The following is a 24,282-nucleotide window of genomic DNA, read 5'->3' as shown; positions in this document are numbered from 1 at the left end:
AAATCAGACATCGCCCACCGTATCTCTCAAATTCATCGAAGAAACATTCCACATTTCCAACTTCACTATAATTTCATTTTTCACACTCCAGCAGTCCAACGGGGCAGGGAACGCGGAAACTTATCTTTCAATTTATCTCGGCAAATTCTTCACCGCCTGGGAGGTAATCATTTTTAGCGTCGGCCTCGCTGGCAGAACCAATAAGACTCGCCTCGTTTCATGTTTTTCAATCTGGATTATTTAAACAAACTTGAAGTCCCTCACTTATCTCTCATTTCAATCAAATATGATATTAAATCCCTTGCTTTAGCTACATTTAGGAAAACAGTAAGACACAGTCATACGATAATTTTGTAAAATCATGCATGCCTGAAGGCTAATAATGTATGTACAGTGTCATAAAAGGAAAGTAAAGCAATAGAGAACATACAGCTACTGTCTGAACAATTTATACTTATATTTCCTGATATGAGGTTTGATAACATGTATTGTTGCAGTAAATTTAGTGGCAGCATAGCTTTATATGTTTAAGTGTTCTGCAAATGATAAATCTAGTGGTATACAATAGATTTAGTAATAACGTTGACAAATTTACCTTATATGCTAAACTATTTTATTCCTCCCCTTGTTCACTATCAACATTACAGTCAATGATATTTTACCATTAGTCTTTATGTAATAACATATTAACTACATGTACTGTATCTAGCCCATATGGGCAAGAACATGCAAATAAGGACCATCAGTAATTCTAATCGTTCCGCTGATGGTAAAACTAGTTCACGTTGAACTGCCATATGGTGCAAAAGTGTCATAATCGATGGCTTACATAACGTATTTTATGGTAAAAGAGTTAAGTGGTCTCGGGTGGAACAACGATATGCAAATGAACTTTGACAGTTTGATCTCCCGTGACTGATAGGGGAGGATTAGCTCCTACTGAGTTGTCGGTAGCTGTTTGATGATTCTAACCACTAAGTTGACCAAATAAGATGCCCAAAGTGAGTAAGTGTTACAATCAATGATTTACAAATATGCATACCATCCCTAAAAGACTTAAATGAGGGTCTGCATGGGGGTATCCTTGCAACGCTTTACGGTAAATTTTGGAGGGTCGGCAATTGCAACTCACTTGCAACACTTGATCCAGTGTGACAAATACGAAAAGAGGCTTTGATCCCTTGGAGCTGAAGGTAAATGTTCAATAATTCTAATCATTTAGCTGGTGGTAGCAATATGAGTGTTACAGTTTAGTTATCTTAATATGCTTAAATGGTCTTGAGTTGAACAATAACATACAAAACCATTGGCAAGATCCAGCGTGACAGATATGAGAGGGTTTGATCCCTCGAAGTTGGGTCTGTCTGATCCCGTGTTTCCACCCGCCCTCCCCAAATGATCGGGCGCGTCCCAGAGGGGTAGGGGAAACAGGATCCAATTTGCAGCATGATTCGTCTTTACCATCGCGAGGTGGTCCCGGGGTAGCTTCGGCGTATGCTTTGATTTATCTGTCAATCAATCGATCAATTACCCACGGTACATCGTTAGACGCTGTAATATTGTTGGAAGGAATTGATGCTGTATCCTTGTGTGGGATAAGCATGTTTTCTTCTTGTACACTATCTATCTTTGCAATGCTAGATGGATGGTTTTGGCACACTGCTTGATTTGGGTCAATTGATTGACAAGTTACCTAGTTTCCCATTGTATGAATAGGTTTTGTAATATTGCTTTGAATTATATGATAACGTTACTTTCCCATGCATTACACCTCCCTCACATAACAAATCACAGCAGTGATACAAAATATTGATGATAATGGAAAATCGTGACTTATCGATAATTTCTGCAAATGCTAAAATTTGATTTCCTTTTAAGTGTATAGGAAATATGAAGAAGTGTCAGCCAAGGCCCCAGAGGCTGCCAAGCGCACTGATTGATGAATAATTAGGGATGTGATTTGAGTATAGATACTAACGGGGTTTGGGAAAACCATCATGGATTCGCTCTGGGACAATTTAGTTGATACAATCAAATTTCCATCTATTGATGTCGGTCTACCATTTTTCAATGATTTTTCCGGTCGAATAAGTCTAGACTCAGCAACAAGATAGAACCCTTGGCATGATGTTGTTTCAACCCCACAATCTGCCACGATTACAAAATACCACAAACATATTCCAGGTACAATCTGTTACAGTTACTTTCTGATTGTTTGTTTTGCAAAAAAAACACTTGGAAAGTTTAGAATGACCCGAGTATAAGGATTGATTTGATTGGAAAACAGACTGCCACATCATCCATCAAACTGATTACCAGAGGCAAACAGCAATACCAATATGTTTACAAAATGATAGATGATTAAAAGAATAAGCACTTATTGCAAAAAGATAGCAACGATCAGATTGTGGCTCACAAAGCATCCAAATGGCAATTGCTAATACACAAAAAAATGTAGCACTGATGCATAACACCAAAAATTGTTAATAAAAATATTGCACACTGCCTGTTGCAAACCAAGGTTTTTGCTATTTCTTGCCAAGAAAGTCAATGGAAAATAAATCATGTTTTGCCGAGGAAACCAACAGGAGTGAACTACAATTTTACAGCTCTGGTGGCCCGGTGGGACATCGTGAAAGGTTAAAGTTGTAGTAATTAATCCTGGAGTGCCTTCTTTGGGCAAAGGAACTCGCTCATAAAAGTAGAGGCACACCGGGTCTTAAATAACAGGTATTGATTTTTGACATAAAGGTCTACCTCCTTCGACAGTAGCATGATTGATGAGGTTGTAAAGTGGGTGGGGAGAAGGTGGGAAGGCAAAGAGAAGGTGGGAGGGCGTCCGCTCAGTGTCAAGGTCTGCAGTCAGGGTGTAGCTTTTGTCGCTTGTCAGCAGATTGAATGACCCTGATTCTTGACCAGAAGGTCAAGGGTTCAAATCTCGGGTTCTAATTATTTTATGTGTTAATTGCTCTGGCCATACCAATTCATTTCCTTTGGTGTCGGTCATTTCATAGTGAAGATATATAAATAGCAAGCAAATAGCATAAAAGCAGAAGGCAAGGGACAAAACCTACATATTACCGGTACTGTGTTGACGCAGTAGAATTGAGCACATCAAGCTATGAACCTGGTCCTGATTGTGAATTACCTCTACTGCATCCACTGAAACTTGAAATGGTAGTTTGTGGCTGTTTCTTTTTCTTTTATAGGCTTCAGGATTAAAGATGCTTACTAGAATATTTTTCATTTCGTACATCAAGCACAGTCTGGACATTTCTCTTCTCTCTCCTAATGGCAGTGCACTGTCAGATCTGCTTTCATGTTGGTGACACCAGCACCCTTTTCTTCATTTGTCGTGTGCGTCACTGGCACCAGTTTGGCTACTCCTACTGACTCCTGTATTAAACCTCAGACTCTTATATAACTTTAACTTTACCACTCAGTAAAAGGACACTTATCAGTCTTGAAGTTGAAGTGCTTGATGAAGTGGTTTGGATTGAAAAAGGAAAAAAAAAAGATTGGGCTGATTGAAGATGTATTGCTTTCTCTTCATCTCATCTTAAAGTTTTTGAGAGCTTGCACTTTCCCCCCTTCTTTCCTGAAAGTCAGGGATAACAGCTTGGATAAGATTTCAGAGGATTTGTCTGCAGTGCCTTTTTTATAATGTGAGAGAAAAGTACACTATACAAGAAAAGACATATTTGCAATTGCATTTGGTCTTTGCAATATTCAGTGCTTTGAATAGAAAAACAGATAAAGATGTTAGGCCTTAATCTTTTAAGAGCCTTAGCTTGCTTTCATTTAGTCACAATCCTTTCCTTAGGCCACACCAATTTAATTTGTTGGTTCTCGGATTTTTTCAGACAAAATATGAAGCGACAGGGCGAAAAAAAATAAAAATAAAAACAGGTCTAGGCATCCTATTATAGGCTTAAATGCTACAAAATGAGCCATGAAGTCAACACAAAAGGCTGGGTTAAATTTAAACTTTGAATTTTTGAACTTTTAATCAAACCACTGCAATGATAGATGAGAAAACTGTAACAACTAGGAAGAAAAGGACTTTCCTCAACTGTTGGGGGGCAAAACATGAGCATTTTTCAGTTGATTCAGGACCAGAATCAATTTTTTTTTTGCAAATCAGAAAAAAACGAAGAGGCAAATCCGAGAACCAACAAATTAAATTGGTGTGGCCTTATGAAAGGAAAGTAAAAACAAGGGGGCTAATCAAATTATTGTAATCTGGAGGATATAGTATCTGCTTTCTTTCAATATGATGGGGAAAACCCAACTATAGGAAAAAGGTCTGTTGTTTGCTTAGCTGATTGATATCACCTAGTCCCCGGGGTCTGTCTGGGGGTTTAGCACAGCCCACAAATTACATCAGGATGGCTAACGACCAAGCTGAGCCAGCCCTGGTGAAAAATTAAGGATTGAGAGATAACATGTCATGGGCCAGAACACTTCCCAACCTGTCAATCTCTTCATCCATCTGGCAAATAACCTTAAGGAAATAAAAAGACTTCTTTTCATGATATTGTAATATCTTGGAAAGTTCAAGGCGATTTCATTTTCGTGACCCCTTCCCACAAAATCATGCTACTGCAAATGTTTGTTTGATGAAGCAAGTTTAAACTGTAATTTCCAATACAAGGAGTTGGATGTACTCACTGACAGATCTTCAACTGTATGGCTTCAGTCTTTGTCAAGGAAGTTGTACATGTACAGTGAAAAATTTGGTGTTGGAAATTGTGTTGGAAACTTGCATCATAACGATTTATACCAACACAGAAGAACTTTCAAGACAAGATATATCTTTTGTATTTCTAATTTGCTAGAGAATTTTTCCAACTAAGTAAGATTTTTACCATCTTCCTGACCGACTTGAAACCACCTGTTAGTCATTGAGAGGCTGTACTTGTTTTGAAAAGACAGATGGTCACTATGAGGCATCTCTCTTAAGACTGTATAAACTCCTGGTCTTTGTTTTGATGACAAACAACTGAGAAAAACGAACTGTTTTAACAGCAGCCCAGCTACCATCTTCCGCAGTAGCATGGCTGCAAAAACCTGAGAAACCAACACATGATTCTTTCCATGTGATCTTTAAAAGGGCAACTAAAAGGACCAAGGTGTGCAATTCTACCTTTATTGTGAAATACAGCAACCTTCCTTAATCTGCAGAAACATTTGAAAGTGAGAGGAGGAAGCAATCATCCCAAATGTCAAACCTCTTACGTTTCTCGGCGCTTGTCCATTTGTCGGTTACACGATCTCCCCACTCACAGACACATTTGCTCGCTTTTCAAAGCTGAAAATGCCAAGGGTGTTTAGTGACGGGTTGGTGCCTTTATGGGGTGGAAGGGGCAAGAGGTATTCATTTTTTCTATGCCACACAGGGTGCTTTGAAGGCTTATAAGTGGTAACCATCTTAAAGTCAACAGAAAGTTTGGATAACAGGATGGTGGCATAATTTATGGTAACATCTCGATTGCTCTGAGCAGCCATACTGCAAAAGTTGAACATCTGACATTGCTTGTTATTCTGCAGACTTAGTGTTCAACTCTTTTTCTGACATTTGTGATCTTTGTGCAGTTAAGTTGATGTTTATGGTAGTGTATAATCAATGGATAATTGAATTCTTTAATGTTTTTACTTCAGGTCTCCCGACTCTTGACGAGACTAAAAGGTCAAAACACATCAGACGACAGCCTGAACACGGTACTCAGTAACCATGACAGCGGGCGTGGCGATAGCGACAGGGAGGTTCGTGCAAACAGCGCCTGCGGTTCACCAGTTGACCTTCGACCCCAAAGCTGCGACGGGAGCTCCATGAAGGGAGAAACCGCAAGCGAGACCGGTCAGTACGGCTTTCCTTATTTGGACACAATTAACTAAAGGTAGATTTGGTAGATCAATGAATTTCAAACAACATTTTTTTTCATGTTTTGTGTGTTTTAAGTCATACTCTTGCATTGTGCATCATGTTCCAAGTATGAAATGAAGGGTCACACATATCTAATTTTTCATTGCTCAGTAGTTGCTCAGCGATCTCTATTTAGTGGAAGGGTCCCGGGCCTTGACATTCAAACTATGTTAATTCACAGTAGCCACAAAGCCTTAAACCATTTACCTCATAACTTTGTGTCAGCATCTCTATCTGTCCCCAAAGCATTCCCTATCAGTAGTCAGGTGTGAATCACTTCCCAAACAATCACTTTCCCCCATAGATCAAGATCATAGACAGAAGAACAAGCCTCTATTACCCTTCTCCCTCCCCCCCCTCCAGGCAACATTGCCACAGTAGTCAACATTTGGCCTTGAATACAGATCCAAAGCTCAAGATACCTCCCCCATAAAATGGGGTCAGCCATGAAGCGAGCCAAAGCCATCTGGAAATTCTCTCTTTATTGCCTCATCTCCAGTTCGAATCACACGGCATAAAGTATTTATGGAGCCCGGAGTCATTTGAAGTTACCAAGACCTGCAAATCAGGTGGTGCCGTGTGTGTGACGTGTACGTTAGACTGCGTCTTGTGACAGTGTAAGAAAACTTGTCACGCCCAGCGACTGAACGATGAATATATGGGGTGTGAAATTATCCCTGCAGAGCATATCCAGTCACGTGACCTTCAATCTTTGTTAGGGTTTCCGAACGTATTCCAAGACTCTTCCGTCGTCTCTGCAAATTTGAAAGAGACTCGTAATGCCAGACTTTGTATCAATCAAAAGGGTTTCCATACTTCAAGGTAATGTTGCCAGTACCATTGCAGCAGTAAATACTGTCTGCCATATTGGTATCCATATTAATTTTGCATATATTCTTGGAGCTTTGATTGGATATCCAATGGTGGTTACTCTGGGGTCAGTACATCTCTACAATGCTTGAGCTTTGAAATTTACCAAAGTGCAGATAGAAACCCCAATATGGGATTTGCTATACGTACCATGTTAATGGAGGTTACTAATAATGTAACCATTTGAACGTCACTAGTACAGTCTGCAAGAAAACTCATCTCAACCATTGTCACTTGAATTGCCCCTGTTTTCCCTTTCACTGTGTTGGAACTGGAAAGCATCCAGGTGTGATTTCAGTCTCATGATGGACAGCACGGGATTCAGACGATCGTGATGAATTCAAACCTAGGGTGAACAAAGAGAGCCAGATATCAGGAAAGTGGCCACACATAATTATTAGGCTTTCATTTTATTGATCTTTGTCAGTAGTATCTCAAGCGACATCAATCATGAAACTCCTGATTGAGTACCTGTCATATCTTTTTTTTATCGCCCAAAAGTTGCACCACCCTGGTTTAACCTGTCAGGAAAGAGGGGCAGCAAGCAAAGGTTGAACAATTTTCCCTGCCAAGAACAAACCGTAGCTAATCTGAATGGGCTAATTCAGCCGGCAGGATGCTGCTGCTAGAATGAGTAAATAGCCCTATTTGACGTGTGATCGGTAGCCGTGAAGTGGTTGGAGAATCGACAGTGTTTCATTAGCTTCCCGAGAATGATTGCAGTCCTTTACAACATTAGACGTGGCCTGACCTTCCCTCAATCGGTGTCTGATGCATTTTGCATCTCTCCTAGTCATTGGTTGGAAAGAAAGAGATGCAGTACGCTACCTTACAATTTAATCTGCGAGCAAAATGGGCACCCGAGGTTGAGAGGCACACACAGGAGAAGTCAAGGGATCGCCGCCACCGTTCGCGAAAAAGCGGGGACCCCGCACGAAACACGCCCCCACTTCCAAGTAATCCTGCCATGAATACATCTTTTGGCAATGGCTGCGAAACGTGGAATGTTTTCCCATTTCCTGCTCCATAGATTGGCCATGACAATGAAGACTGATGGAGAAGAGTGCTTGTGAATGTGCTTGTACTCGAAAGAGGAATTGCTATCCTTCACGGTACCAATATCATCGGCCTGTGAATGCAAAAGAAAAGTTATATCTAGGGGCTGCCGTAATAGCCTCATCACCTCATTGGTATGACGGTATGAATGAATGAAAGTCCTTTATTGTACAATGTAGGTATATACTCTTACAAGCTAAGTACAGGTCACTAAGGTGATAAAGCAGCTCAAGGTACTGTATCTTACTTATCTACAAGAGCACTAATGTATACTAGTATGAACAGGTTCAACTTCTTGCTTCTTATAAGACTGCTGTTAGTATAAGAACAGATGGAGCTTATACACTTTTTGAGCTTCATCTGGTTCCAAGCAGTGCCCCATAGTTAAATCAGTTGGTTATGATATGCTACTCTCGTAGTTTGGTGGAGCTGAAATGGCTCGCCATTGCCTCTTCTGTCTTCATTGATAACTCAACATTCGTCGTCTAATTCCTTCTGCTCCGGAGAATGTAAAGTTGGCGGCTTCCAAATTGTCTAACCTTGAGGTGGGTAATCTTTCTCACGCGGAACATTCGGCCTGGAGACATTTCTCTCTCTATCTTCATTGCGATCTAAACTAACCCCAAATTGGCGGGTTCCCTCTTCATTTCCCTGGCAGGGCACATCACAGGGCTAATGGCTGTGAATGGAAATGGCCGATTCTTTGTCTTCTTTAAGCTCTTTTAATAATGGCATCAGAGTTTGAAGAATATACAGCGTAGAAATGAGGCTAATTTAGAGAAGGGCCCGAATGATAGTGATAAATGTCCAAGCAGCTGAATGTATGCATTTAGTGATGAGATTTCGTCACTTGCCCATCACTCCAAAACCTCTACAATTAGAATAATACATGTACTTAACCTTCTCCCTACTGCCTTACCCCATAAACAATATTTATCATATTTTATACAAATTTGGTACTAAACGGTTATAGAAGGTTATTAATCCAAGGTTCCCAAAAAAGTTGAAAACTTGACCAGTTTGTCTTGCCAATACGCAATATGTACAAATGTAAAATGCTATCAAGGCATTGCCCCCGAAACTGGTCCATGGAGGACTTTACGTGACAGTTGCAATTTGTCATCCAAGATATGAACACACTATTGTATATGAATAGCTTATGGAGCGTGTTCATGTAGTGATGCGCTGTCTTGAATTGCAAGTCAGCATTTGATGACAATGCTTTTGCAAGAGGCACGAAAGAGATGCTGACCAGAATCACCAACTCTTCACATCGGCTACTGTCTGTCAACTGGGCTCAAAAATACACTTGTATCATTGCATATTAACGTTATTCAAAATTACCTGCATTAGACAGAGCTTATCTAGATCTGCACCACTCAATGGCATCTTCTTTACAACTTCACCTAATATTCGTTTCTTCTGGCTAATGGTTGGAAAGCTCAAACCATTGCTGCCAGTAAAAGATGTCAGGAACAAGAAGTCAGGACTGATTAAGTTTAGAAACCTTGTCAATTCTTTGTTTGGCTTTTTACAGGTGGTAGAAGTTAATGAAATGTATTACATGAGTCAGTGTAATTGCAAAAAAATACCTGGCAGGCACAACTTGGCTCCAATACTACTTGCACTAAACCTGAAGATTCAGGTCCTCTTTCTTGCCCAGTGGTTAGCAGTTAGCTGGGTGCCATCTAGGTTAGCCACAGTGTCTGCTCCAATAGTTGCTTTCACCAGCTATGTCTGCTAGGGCAGACACAAGCTAAACAGGATGGCACCCAGGCTAATTGTGTGCCCCAAGATTGACCAACCCCATGGCCCTAATCCCGGAATTTGCTAATCTCATTATCTTAGCTCTGGTTTATGTCCTCATTATACAGAATTGGGTTAAAACTGGTCAGCGGGCACTAGGTTCATCTTCGTAAGATTAAGACAAGAAGCTTGGCATGACTCAACAGTTAGCAATTATCCCACTTCTGTAACTAAAGGCAGAGGGTTCGAATCTCGGTCGATGTCCTTAGATCCCCCAATTTCACTTTAGGTACAGTCTAACTAACATGTTTAAGGGGACCACTGAAGGAAATGTTCAATGTACACAGGTGACCACAATAGACAGGATTTGTAATGCTTGTGGGTCAATGGGGAATAATAATCTAGGCACTGTGGCCAGTGGTCCTTATGCAGAAGTGGTCACTTGTACGCTGGTCTGACTTGCTTGTTTAAAAAGCAGATCCATACCTCCTGTAGATCATTTAAGACCCAGGGCACCAAAATTATCAATAAGCACAAGGGTACGTACATGATTTGTACAATATGTACATGTAGGTACTGGTCTGCAGTGGCCCAAACCTATTAGTCCCAAACTCACTGGCTAGCCCTTGATAATAGCCTTTAGATATATACCTGGTTCAACCCATAGATTGAATAAAAGATTTTTTGGATACAATATAAGGTACATTAGGGGCATGCAATACATCAGTCCTATGCCAAAAATTACATGAATTCATACAAACGATTTCAGCCATAACCACCCATCATCCCAATGTAATCTCCCAGAATTCATTCCGTTTTCTGGAAAACGACGCTCTCTTTTGCCTTGCACCATCCTTTTCATTTCACATCTACAAATCGTCCCAAGCTGGACATAAAAGGCTCTCTGATGGCAGCAAAATTTATCAATCACCTGTGTGCCCTACTTAAAGAAACCTTAAGGCATAGAATGACTGTTCCGGGAAAGATTCTGCCAGCGTGTGTTCGAGTACCGTTGACCCCGCATTTCAAACTCACGAAATGAAATATACTTAATCGCTCCAAAGAGAAATAAGGCAGCCTGAGTTGATGGCCAGACATTGATCCAAAGATGACAATAAGAATGAAAGCAAGGTCTATTACCGGAAACTAAAAGACGGACCATATGGCGGTCCACGCTATTGGATCTCAGATAAAAGTTCGGCCGCTATTAAATCAATTCCCTGCTTCTTAACACAAATGCAGATCCATCATAATCTCAACACTATACAATGTACAATTACATTTTCTTTCATGATCTAAGAGACGCACAATAGGCTGATTAGGCCACACCAATCAAATTTCTCGGTTCTCAGAGTTGAAAACAATCATATGCCAGATTTGAATATCATCACTAGTCTGAGAGGCAGTCTGTTCATTGATGCTCTACCGCATCTTTCAGGGAGAACAGATATTACAGTCAGAAAAAGTTTTCCTCCCAGTCCTAATTTTCAGGATGTCCTCTTGCTACAATTTTGATATTTGTATAAAATGATGTGCCCTTAAAGGTATGGTACTCATACCACAGTGTGCATGAAGGAGATAGTTGGCAAGACTGCTCAGGATATTAGTATTCTGTGGGAAGCACAGAGGTATGGGAGGGAATGGGCCTCGGTATCTAAATTGAAAATGATGCTAGGAAAATGCGCAGAAGTCTTTGACCCGTGGCAGAGTCGAAAATCCCACCATTTAATACGGCAGTGGCCTTGTGATGCCAGCTGGGTGCTTTGTCGTTCTTCGAGTGCCACAACAAACACTGCAGCACACAGCTGAGCTCCAGTCGATGGATCCGAATATATGAAATTTTGATTTGAAGCTAAAAGCTGCAACCGGGCAGCACCTGTGTCTTGACAGTGAAAAATCTCAAGCACTAAGACATTAATGGCGTATTGACCTGATAGCCACACTCGTGGTTTTCTAGGCAAATCGCTATTTGATTTTGCGCCTGCATGGTGCGCAGATATTTCCCAGTGTTGATTTCGCATTCAACACCGAGGGCCCGAAAGATAAGACAGAGCCGCAATCGTACCAGAAATGGCCTGAATATCAGTTGCGCTAATGGTCCCACAGCAATGATGATTGTTGATTTCCGTTCTATGATAGCTCCTCGAGTGAAATCTAAAACAGTTTGGATTAAGTAATACCTGATAATTGCAGCTGAATGCATCACAGGTCTGCCCATTTACACAAAATGGTCTCTGTATATAATAATTGGTACTAGAAGCATTGTTGACTTCCACATTATACAGTATGCATTCTGATTCAGACTCAATTTCGTGGTATAATCAAAGCCTAACAATAGGAGGTGGGGAGGCATCTCAAAAGAAGGCAATTCAAAAGAAGGCAATGGGAGGGAAGAGGCATTCTCAATGGTATACATACTGGACTGGATAAAGCCATTTTCAACCTTTTCATGTTCAAAGGTGACCGGTGTCTATAAAATCAAAATGAGCAAGTTTCGACATATGAATTACTGTAAATTGGGTACAAATTAACACTTTGTTTGTATACGTGGGTGCATACATGTAGCAATGTGAGGGTTAAACTACTCTTTTCCTTTCCTCTAGTTCGTCCATATTTGTGGTGATCTCTTATCTTGAGTTGGCAGCCTTCCCGAGATATTTTTAATCTTGTGAAAAGTTGAGGCAAGGCCCGATAGCCCTTGTGGTGCTACAGACAGGTGAATCGACCTGGCATTTTGATATAAATTGAGTATTGACCCAGTGGGTGGGTATGAGAATCGGATGACCAATTGGGGACCTTTGGTGCCACAACCCCATTGATAGCAAGCCGAGAGTGAACCCTACACAGGTCAGCAGTCCTGGGGAGACCTACGGAATAGTTTCCACTGGCTGCTGAGGGAGCACTTCAACAAATCGGGTCATGCAAACTTGATTTAACGGATGACATCATTTGGAAAGCTCAGTTATGCACGGTGAGATAATGCAAAAAAAAAAAGACATGACCATCTATGAATATGATAATGGCCAAGCCCGTGAAGTTTTGTAATAGTAATATGTTTCTTTGTTGTGTATGTTTTCAATGTATGCCACACAATAAATGTATGTTGTGCAGGGCCCCACTGTAAAGCAATGCTATATTAGTATATATGACATTGAGGTGGGCCACCCTGGGTAAATAAAGCAAATAAACCAGTAAACAAATTGTGGCTTATTTTTCAATGGGGCATTTTGCTACGAGTGCTCATTTCAATGACTACAGCAAGTTCTCTTTAGATTCAGTATAAAGCCAGAGTAACCTCATTGTAGAAACCCAGCAGATGATTTGGAGATTGACTTGGCAAAATGACAACTTGGTGGGTCTGCCCTATCACACACGGTCATTCATCTGTGCAGTATGAATGAATTATGCAGGATTCGTTCTGTGACTTTGAGATGAAAACCTTTATCAGGCATATTCAGCTTTTTTCTTGGCGAAATATTTTGCCTGGGTGGCCAGCACGGCTGCTGCCATGGAGGGGGATTAAAAAAGAAACAAACAGCCGCTTCATTTGTTTCAACATAAAACCTACTTTTTCAGTTGGATGCACACAATTTTCTGAAGGCTTAGGCAGGAACTTCAGCCGGAATAAGTCGGATCAACTTCAAAAGAAGCTGACTCTTGATCAAACTGATCGGCCATATTGAATATTCAGCCTAAAACAATCAATGATCAGAGCCTAGGGGGAAAGTCTGCCCCATTTAGTACATAAAAGAGAAAACTTACAAATAAAATTTGAAGTCAAAAGATATTCTTATGGCTTTTGAAATGGGTTGGATTAAGGGCAGTCAAAAGGATCTTTTATTTTGATTACCGTACATTGTATATCCATTGAGTGAATCAATATGATCCACTCTAATTTAGGAATTGCACTTTTCATGTGGTACATTCTCAGTGCTTGTAGCTCTCTGAAGCTTTTTTTTAAATAATTGAAGCCTGTTGATTGATTTCTCTCCATTTACCAACTATATGATATTCTCAGAATATTTCTACCCTCTCCTAAACTTGTCTGATGGGGTGTCACTTAGAGATTTCCAATCACGATAGCTTTATCCGACTGCAATGCTTTGAAGAGTTATTGCCAGGCATAGGCAGAATGTTTTCTGTGCTGCATGGTTACTCTCTGAATCAAGAATGCATCATTCCTGGATCTGTTAATAGGTTGTGAGATTGAAGAGGGACGTTGACAAGTCCTCATTTGCTGTAGCAAATTAGCTCATTCAAAACCAGAGAATAGACAACAGAACACCATTCACAGGTGTGGGAGTCGGTATTCGTATGACGTCTCGTGTTTGAGTACCATAGATCTACACCTACATCTATTTTAGTGCTGCCAAGAAATGACAATAACAACTCATCAACATTGGAGGAAAAACATTTCCGGGCTTTCATTTATTTATAGATTGGGTGTAGCGATCTTCTGATCAAGAAGTGAACAACGTGGCATCCGGATACCTTGCAAGTCATAATTCTGATTTTATTCAAGTTTTTGAGAAGAGGGCTTGTTATATTATTATAAGTATGACCTGCTTTTCCCCTAACCCTTAAGAAATGAATGTGAATAAAGAAATTCTAAATGAAATAAATCTTGCAAGTCATCTGCACATCCTTCAGTCAAACAGAAAATGGGCCCCCCTCTGAATCATCAGGTGATCAGACTGTTAGCATATTAAGAGGTTAACCTAGTCTCCATCAGGGATGTATTGAGGAGAACATGCTCGGCATAATTGATCTTTCAAGGAGTAATTTGCGAGGCCGATCGCCCAAGAGGTCTCTTCCCTGACCACACCCAGAGAATTTTCCACTCTTATTTCTTACCCGTCCCCATCAAAAAACACTTGCCATGCACCCCCATCCTTAATGACTATATGATACGGCACATTTGTATGGAGAGGGCGAAGATGCATTTTGCTTCCTCATAATTCGTTTCTTAGGGTGCTGCACGGAAACTTAATGGTTATCTTGAGGATTCAGCAGGTATGGGAGGAGGTGCATCCATGGCGCGCCAACTGATAACACTGAGGTAACGGCTTGTGCCTTAGCGCAACACTACATGCATTCTTCATCAGGATCGAAGCGAAGAAAAATGTTAGGAACTGGGACGCCGATCGATCCTTTGTTTCCCGGGCCGGCTCGAGGGGACTACTCGGTGCCTTCATCAAAGTGCTGCAGTTCTCCAAGCTGAAGGCAATGAATAGATAAAAGGCAGCATCAGTAAGCAGTAGGCATCAGAGGGATTTCTTATTGATGTATCATAAATCAGCGAGCATCGATTCTCACGACAATATGTAAATACATCCCCTCATCTGCAGTAGTAGGGGACGAGGAATCTGCAATTTAGATTCCACGGAGGAGGAGATGGGACGATTCTTGCATTAGAGGGCTCAACCCGTAAGTTTCAATTTCCGCGAAAAAAGATTACATCGCACGTCGAGCCGGGCATCTTAATGATGCTACATGTAAATGCTGCAATAAAATCATTCTGCCTTTCAGATCGCATTAATCCTTAGAGTAGCGCTAGCTCGCCGAACTGCGGCCATTAGAGCATCAGAAGTGTTTTTTCTAAGCCAAACTGCCCGTCGGTTGAAAACACTTTTCTTTCGAAGCTGCCATTTCATCGGTGATTGTCGCTGCATTTCTTCCCAGCTTATCACAGCTTATATGGCAAAATCAATACCACCAACTGAAAGAACCTGAGCATCTTTCTGCCTGGTGAATTGCAGACTTCCATTCTCTTTATTGTTATAAGTCAAACGTTTTACTACCAGGTCTTAAAAGATATCAGAGTTGACAAAAATTTTCACACTTCCTGCAAGATGATTACAAACGATCTTTAGCTCGACAACATCTTCTCCATTAATGTCTTCGCAAACTGAACCCTTCTAGGAGTACATCTAAGATTTGAGACCCTCCCCAATGCTGCCCAGTGAAGCGCACATGAAGACAAATTGGCCGATGCAAGAAGTGTGCTATTATCGATGGCAAAATGGAATTCCACCATTTCCAAATGAAGACTGATCCGTCGCTATAGGTAGCCAGAGGCTTGTGTCTTGGGCCGGGCAAGCTTCGGACTCATTTGTGGACGGAGAAAGATCAATGAGTCAGCTTATCCAGCCCGCCTTATTAGCAAAGCACACCACATAAGGCCCGAACACACAATAAACCGGGAATTATGCTACCATTTCTTATCGGCTGATTTTTCTCCCAAGCAAAGCGGATTGCAAAGCCAACTCGTGCCCCGGGATTACTCGCCTTGCCGTCAAAGCTTAGACGGGCGTGAGGAATAAGAGACAAGCGGGGAATGTTGATTGTAGCGGGATGGTGGCGAGAGGCATTCAGTTGGGGGATCACATTCTAGTAAGGAATAGCAAGTGTTGAAGAAAAACTGGAATGAAAAAAACTTGTACAAGTGGCCACCTCTATTTAAGGACCACTCGGCTGATGTGACCACTTTCTGGTGGGCCCTTTGATAATTTTCCCTGTCGACACGAGCAATTAAGAATCCTGTTCATGGCTGTCCACATAGACCAGATTTTATTGGTCTCCTAGGTGGTCTACTAATGTGCAGTTTTGACTGTACTTTTTTCTGTCGTAGTTACAGAGGAATTGGAGTCTCAGACAGCTTTTTGTAGTAGCCTTAGGCTAGTTAGGTAGCTTTCATCATCATTATGCCAGTCTCTTAATACCTTCTTTCCTGTATTTCTGAGAGTGGGTTAGTCTTCAAGGCTATCTTACATACAGCAGAGTGAAAAAGAAAGAAACCGAATCACCTTCACCTTGTCCCATCCTCATCTCGAGGGGGGGGACTATGGAAAACAAATTACCTAAAGAGGAAAAAGCCCACTCTTGCAAGTGGCAGACTGTGTGTGTACAAATCCCATCTTTCACAGAGCCATTTGGCTCTGATGATGTGTAGGTGTAGGTGTAGATGGGATCTTATGCTGCAGCAGTATGATAGTGAATAGAAAAGAAACCAAATCACCTGAAATAAAAAAGCTCACTCTTGAAGTTTTCTACAAGGCAACTTAGATCTGATGATGTGTAGTGTGTAGATGGGGCTCTGATGGCAGAGTGCAAAAAGGGTCATTTCCAAGAATATCGTTGCAGTGACAAATTTTGTCTTTTGGGGCACTCCACTGTAAGCAATGCCGGTTTACCAGCCTTTTCAAGGCCAGGCTGAGGGGCATTCACACTTGGGAGCGCAGGTACATCTATTACAGGAGCATTACAGCATCATGAAGTCATTCACCGAGTCTCTGCACTTGACCGGGTGTCAAGGGCTCGGGGTGTGGCAATACAAAAACATGAAGTGGATGGATTTGAAGGGTCGATTTTTGCTTATGCAGGGCCAGCATGGCGGAACTGTACGTTGACTCTCCTTGCCGCTGTGTAATTCATTAACTTTTGCTGTGGTTTTAGTTTGCAGTAGAATAAAAGGAGGTACATGTATTTGTGGTGTGATTGCTGCAGTACAGGAATGGTTGCTGTTTTCTTACCATTTGTGGACTGATTGTAGCACACTCAATAGATCCTCCCCATTCCCATGCAGCAGGATTTTAAATTTCATGTCAAAACATTGGCAAAGAGAGATATAAGGTTGTGCACCTTAAAGTAAAGTATGTCGTATATTTTATGTGTTTTGCAGTGAATTGTAGAAGAGTCCTCACTTCACTTTCATATTCAATTATGAAATATAACGAGGTATTCTTCGATTCATAGTCTTGGAGGATCTCCAAGATAGCCAGGCAGACAGGTGTATAATAAGATGAAGCCCCACTGACAAAAGACGGGTATAAATCACACTTTAAGCATCTTCTCGGTTGCTCGAGGGAATCATCAGGGATTCGCCGCGCAGTCCTTGTTCCTGTACAGAATGCAGATGTGACATTTACTTTTAAATGTATCTGGAGTCTGCCTGATGAGAGGAATAAAGGCGGGTTCTTGCTAGTTTAAAGATATCGTAAAGGGAATCACTACCTCGTGAAATGGTGCCCTTCCTACAACTGATTTACAGTGCCCATGTTCAAGACTGCAAATTTGGTGGGGAGCAGGTCATAAGTCAAAAATGAGATGGCAAGAGACATTTTTGTCAGGAAATCTTGGGAATTGTGACTTTATCATTGTATAGATACCGGGACATGCATTCGTGGCTTAGGCCAACCAGCTTCCATATTTTGAAGGAAATTGATAACGACTAATTAGTTTCTGCTCATTCCTTTCTTCAACAACATTGAATTACTGTTCTTTAGAGGTATAGATGTACCAAGACAGGGAAACAGTGCAGATGTTAGAAGAAGAAAACAGAAACTGATTCCGACCTAATCTAGGAAATCACTAAAGAAAGATTAGGCTCCTGTTCCTTTGCAAGCTGTGATACAGTACGTCACATCAGACTGCAGCAAGGCAATGAGATGCTTTAGTAGAGATAAAACAAAATGAAAGAAACTCAGCCAGCTCGTCAAACCTTTTTACAAGTGTACCAGAAATAAACACATCAGATTAGACTTCTTAATTCAAAGGCTCACCAATCTAATGGTCTTTGTTGTTGGACGTTTTGAAGTAGAAATTCAGCAAATCATAAGAACGAGATAAAAGGTTGGAAGGAAAATTTATTCTGGCCAAATTCTCTTTAAAACTTTGTGTACCAAGGTACAGACTACCTTTTAGACTCTGTCTTCATGTTGATCATACAGCTGACAACATTTTCTGAGAACAACCAAGAAAAGTCACTGTTGGAAGATGCTATCTGAAAGGTCTTCAGAGAATTTGTCCAGTTTCTTGATTTATTTTATGTAACATAAGAAATTGAATTGGCATGGCCGAAATTGTAGGCATGATATGAGCCTCCTCATTGATAAAGCTCTCTCAGGATACGGGCAGTTACTGAATCGGTGGGAAGCATTACATTTTATGTATTAGTCCACACGAACCTGATTTCATGGACGACATTCTCCCGAGACCCCATTACACTATCTACTTAAAACTGGCGCGAGAATGGGAAAGAAGATAAGCCTGAAAGAACTATACATGGAAAATTAAGACATCACCATAAAGATATTGCAACAAGAATTAGACAATAAAGAGTATGGTAATTTAGAACAGTAGGCAGGGGTACATTAAAAAATACATTTTGAAGAGGTTTGACTTTTGTGAATTATCGATTTTCATCTTAACTTGTCAATTTAACGTTATATTGCTTTGTAACAAATCAGGACTGTTGAGCAAACAGTGCATTATAGCTATAATTGAAATGTGATTACTGTTACTGTCATCTCCTCAGGCAATGCTTAAAAAAACTATTACACTTAGTTTTAAAATAATGCCTGTCTCGATGAGTTATCCCATATGCATTGATTTAGAGGCAGCTTCTGTCATACGAGAGCCCGAGTTAAAACTTTATAGTGTATCAAAAAGGAACGGAAATGTCAGTTTAAACCTAACTGGCCACCTGCGCGGGATTCCTTGTGCCTGAAACTGACTCATGCACAAAATGAGATAGAATGGCCCATAAAAATGTAGACAGAGCAGAAGCACATAAAGTTGGCCTATTCGGCTGGGGGTAATATAAGGCCACGGGAATTTTATTTGTCGGTTCTCTGTCGGACATTTTTATGTACAATTTTAGTAAGAGGACCTCGTGAAAACAGGGCTGGGGGGAAAACTTGCATCTGGCTTTATCTACTCCCTGAAAATGTGTGCACAAATTAAGGAACAGACTTTCCCTCAGATTTCATTATGATTTTCCAATTTAGCAATGATTCCTTTTTTTTAAATCCGAGGACCAACAAATCAAATTGGTGCTGCCTAATATAATTATGCTGCAAAACCAATTTCATCTGCGGCATATTTGCCAAAGACGACGATAATGACGAAAATTTCGCCATTTCAGAGCCCTTGAGACAGCTGTGTATGATCTGTATAATAGTCACATCAAATACTTATTGGTTTCCGTAACACCGTTACGGAGAGAAATAGAGTTCGACAGAGCCACCTTCAATTTCTTCTTAACTCGCTGACTTGAAATGTATTTTGCAATAATTCTTGTTCTACAATCGCTTTTACTGTGGAGTTATTTCTTTGAAATGACAAGCATAATCCCTAATTTTGAATCACAGGCCATCTGGCCTTGAAAATCTTTATTCAGAACAGGAAGTGTAGCGTTATTGGCTCAGTCTAGAGCAACTCATCTATCTTAGTTACATGTCTCTCTCTTTCTGATTGAGTTCATGAATAGGACACAAGATGGAGTCACGCTTGAAAAATGATGTTTCAGAGCTGCCAATCGACAACCGAAATTGGTCCAATCTTAAAGCATTGTACTAAAATATCAGTAACAAAGAGATATATTTTTCTTATATGACATAGCTGAGACCACTTTATACATGTTGGAGAAATATTGCCAACACACAGTGTGTGCCTCTGCCCCTCAATTCCACTGTTATTACTGCCTCGTTACTTGTTTTGCTTGGCTGAACTGTAATAGAACGGCAGGTATGATGTCTTGCTCATTCTCGTCTCCCTATCAGGGAGGGTCTGGTAATGGGGTCCGAACACATCACCAGGCGGAGTGCTACCCTTTAATTTTATCCCCATCAATGGAAGACATCTGTCTCTTAAATTCCAGGGTCTTTAGAAGCTCATCAGGTTGTGGGGTTGAGTAAGCAGTAATGGGCACCTTAACTCGAGCGGCGTCGCGCCAAACCTTATCACACGGACAGGTGTGCATCCGGTAAAACAGCTTGGCCCTTTCTTATCTTTTGTCTCCCCACCAAATGTTCTACTTCAATGTTTTCTACAACAAACAGCTTAATTATCGCGTTAACAAAACAAGTCCGAGGTGTGTGGAGAATTTTTGAGGACCGGTTTCGCTCGCTCCCAGCCGGGAAAATTGGTACGTCTGGTCCCCCTCTCCAACCTCGGGGCCTCATGAAAATACATGAGGACGCTGAGCCATTGTGCGTCGCATCCCTCACTGCCCAGGGTCGTACCAATTTTGAGATGTCCAGGGGTGATAATAGCGATGGGATGAGTAGGGACAGATGCAGCTGCGGTTAACAAAGCCCTCAATGTAGCGTGCACTGAGTAACCTCCGCTTCTGGATCAAATGGTTGGGGGTTCAAATCTCGGCCCACCTGTCAGTGGTCTGATCCCGAGCTGCACCCTACTGGGTAGGGGTTACTGTCCTTTGGAGAGGATGTCGAGCTGTTCGGATGTATCTTTAAGGAAACCAACAACTTCTAGCACCTTACAAGAACCCACAACACCTTAGAATATTAAAAGGAGTATTGTGATGTGATGGCCATTAAACCTACTAGTCCCAAACTTGCAAATCCCTTTCCCTTTGTTGCTCCTCTATTCAAGAACCCACCAAACTTATCCATAAGAGTAGGTAATATGCCACTGGGTGACCTGTCAAAAACCTACCAGTTCCTCATGACCATAGGCCAGCCTGTAATGATAGCCTGTGTGACAGCTTAACCATACAGTAGTAGGAGTATATATGTTCGGTTTGCAATGGCCAAAACCTCTTAGTTCCAAACTAACAGCACTAGCCCTTAATCATAGGCTTGGACAGCTTTGGAAGCATGTCATCAGAACCACTTACATGCAAGCGCTAAGATGACTACAACGATAATGATGAAAATTTTGCCATTTTGGAGCTCTTGAGACAGCTGCGTACATTTTGTATGATCTGTATATAATATGCATCAAATCCTCATAGGTTTTCGTAACACTGTTACAAAGAGTTTGACAAAGTCGCCTTCAATCTCTTCTGAACTCGCTGACTTGAAATGTACTTTGCAATACTTATCGTCCCAGAACCACCTTTTTCTGTGGCGGTACATGCGTTTGTTTAAAATGACAGGCATATTCCCTTATGTCTACATCAGTCTATAATGAAGGCCTCCGACATGTTCCCACATATACAGGCAGAAGGTGGCCAGGGCGATGCGTTGTGGTGCAACCTCTGAAGGGGCGACAACACTTCGGAAATCTCAGTTCAAACTTCGACACCTCCTCTCCCCCAAGGCATGAGACATCCTGATGATTTTACCCCTCCTCCCCCAAAATAACCACATCCTTTTTGTTTTTGTTTCAGAAACTTTACCCATCCTCCACTTATCTTAAATGGTGATCCACAATACATGTAAAAGAAATAACTTCAACCATAACTCTCTCAGATTAAACACCCTAAACCACAATTTTAAAGACTCAAACAATAATGGTGATAGCACAGTTTCCTTTTTTAATAGTCTGACTTGGTAGAAAGACAACAGTTCTGGGACTAACTACACCTCTTAACTTTTATGATTTTTTTTCAGTTCATACACCTTTGTGACACCAGTAGGTAGTCTTCAATTTCATGCATAACACAACAAATGCTGCTGCAAGAGAAGTACAATTTTATTTTGTGGTGACTATATACTGTGTCAAGGCTACACCAGTTTACTACATGGTTTTCTGGAATAGAAGAAAGATTGTTAGAAAAAGAAGGAAACAATTGAAGACAAACACTGGATTGGAATGTTTGGAAGTTTTAGGCCCATGTTTTGTGACTTAGGAAGTACATGCATACATTCTGTTTTGGGTCACCAAGGCCTTGTTTAGTCTCCCTCTAAGAACTATGCAGTTCTACTGGTGTGGTCCAAAACGTTGCTACGATCTGACCATAATTTTCTGACATGTTGTTTCTTTCTTTTGTGTCACAGAACCAGACCTGCCGCCGCCGCCGCCCCCTACTACCGTCCTGTCCCGATGCACCTCGGAGTGTCGCATCCTTGGACATTCCGATCGATGCTGGATGCCAGTTCCACCCAACAACCACATCCCCAACACCAGCACCACTGGAAACAGCCGTTCTTCCCCTACTCACCCGAGTAACGCCAAACCCCACGCCAAAACCTTGTCCCCCAACCACAAACTCCACAGCCCCGACAACCTGAAAATCCTGGGTCGTGTCAAGGACCTGCACAACGAGATGATGAACCACATCGCGAACCAACCGCGAGAAAACAACAGCAGGAAGAACCACCACGTGACTTTCTCGGACCAGAGGCCATCACCTTCGGGCCATGCGTACACTTCCCCGAGTCACAAAAACCTGGACGCGCAGGGGAATCCCGAGGAAAACATAAAATACGTTCCTTACTACGACGACCCAAGATTTACAGGCCACGAGGGGCCGAGGATGAGCAAGAAGCCGCTGTGCTTGAGCACGTTTGATCCACACGGTACCATCAGGAGTACCATGAACAGTCGACTGAGCACTACAAGTTCCGAGGACAGCCACGAACCGAGCTTGTACCATGGTCGGGACGTGGTGGATATTTTGGACGCTGTACGGCAAAGTCCTACGAGCACGCTATAGCCCTTGCACATGTACACATAACAGAGACTGGTCTTACTGGGCCTATGTGAAATGTATAAAAGAAAGTTTTAATGGGCCGCCACTTGGAAAAGCTCTCACCTCAATGCCACGGGGATGAAAATCATCAAAATCGCTGGTCAGCATTACATATACCTACATCTGCCGGACTTTCAAAAGAATCGCTGTTACTTGTGAACATTGAAGAGGCACTAAGTGCTCAAAGCAGTGGAAATGTAATATATGATGTGCAGAGTTTATTGTAATGTTTGCTTTGTATTGTTGGACCAAAGCATTGCCTCTCTTCAATCTGCTGTTCACCACACGAATACTTACATCCCACAAGGGTTCCGCTGCAAGTCAAGGCTCATTGTTAATAAAATTATGAATAATATTTAAAGAATACTGTGAAAGAAAGATGTTAAAAGATCAGATTTGATATGTCGGATAAACTGAAAATTGTACAGGCACACTATTTTTGTGACGCACTACGCCTACTAGGTTGCAAATTAGTACTTGAATCCACTCTATTTTTTTGTGATGAAAGCTTAAATGTCGTCATTGAATTTGAATGATATGAAATTGTGGATAAATTTGACGCCTTGTTTATAGCATGATATTCGTCTTACAAACACTGTCTGTTGAAGAATTAAATTAAGGCCACACCAATTTTATTTCCTTGGTTCTTGGACAATTCATGGTGAAAAAAGTGGATATCATACAGTAACACAGGGGAGAAAATCTTGAATATGACAGTATTCACTCTATAAAACAGTGCACCAAGGTATCAACAAGATACATAAATCTTAAGTTTTTTTAAACTAATCTATGTCATTCCAGGTGAGCATACTTTTCTTAAGATCTGAGAACCGACAAATTAATTGGTGTGGCCTTATTTGTGTCGTGCAGAATTTTTATGTGAGCTATGAAATAGAGGATGCAGGAAGAAAGCCAGCTCGACTGTAGAGCAAGGGACAATGGAGGTTTGTTGTGACAGGGTTAAGCGACTTTTGTTATGCTAAAAGACGAGCACCGTTACATCAATTCCTCTCATTCCATACGCACTCAAGCCTGCCTCATGCCGTCTTGTCTTTGTTATGTTAATAAAAGTTGTACATACTTCACTTCCAACTCCTTTCTCTCCGTCTCACTGAATTATCAATATTTTCCTTTTCCCAGGGCCCTCAAGGTGGTTAGATTTTCTGGTCGGCGAGTTTAGCTTATAATCTCTAAGCAGATGTAAGGATACGGCTGATTGTTTTACACCTGTTTTTGCAACATT

At 41.3% G+C, this 24,282-nt stretch overlaps 1 protein-coding gene across 2 annotated transcripts in view; it reads left to right on the top strand.

The window, feature by feature from the left end:
- LOC109486485 (protocadherin-17-like) overlaps positions 1 to 23,783 on the top strand; it is a 44,169-nt gene extending 20,386 nt beyond the window's left edge. Inside the window, exons 2-4 of one of the 2 annotated variants that reach the window (XM_019790314.1) lie at positions 5,662 to 5,860; positions 21,565 to 21,664; positions 22,345 to 22,624. In XM_019790314.1, the coding sequence (XP_019645873.1) occupies positions 5,662 to 5,860; positions 21,565 to 21,664; positions 22,345 to 22,516 (471 nt within the window). In that variant the 3' untranslated portion in view covers positions 22,517 to 22,624. Of the gene's footprint in view, positions 1 to 5,661; positions 5,861 to 21,564; positions 21,665 to 22,344 lie in introns of both variants that reach the window. The other variant, XM_019790313.1, reaches the window with a different exon arrangement.
- Positions 23,784 to 24,282: the final 499 nt, after the last annotated feature.

This window comes from Branchiostoma belcheri, unplaced genomic scaffold (assembly GCF_001625305.1).
Source record: "Branchiostoma belcheri isolate BF01 breed outbred unplaced genomic scaffold, Haploidv18h27 scaffold80, whole genome shotgun sequence".
In the NCBI taxonomy this organism is placed as follows: Eukaryota; Metazoa; Chordata; class Leptocardii; order Amphioxiformes; family Branchiostomatidae; genus Branchiostoma; species Branchiostoma belcheri.
The sequence above is the reverse complement of the archived record's forward strand: the minus strand, read 5'-3'. Positions and strand labels throughout refer to the sequence as shown.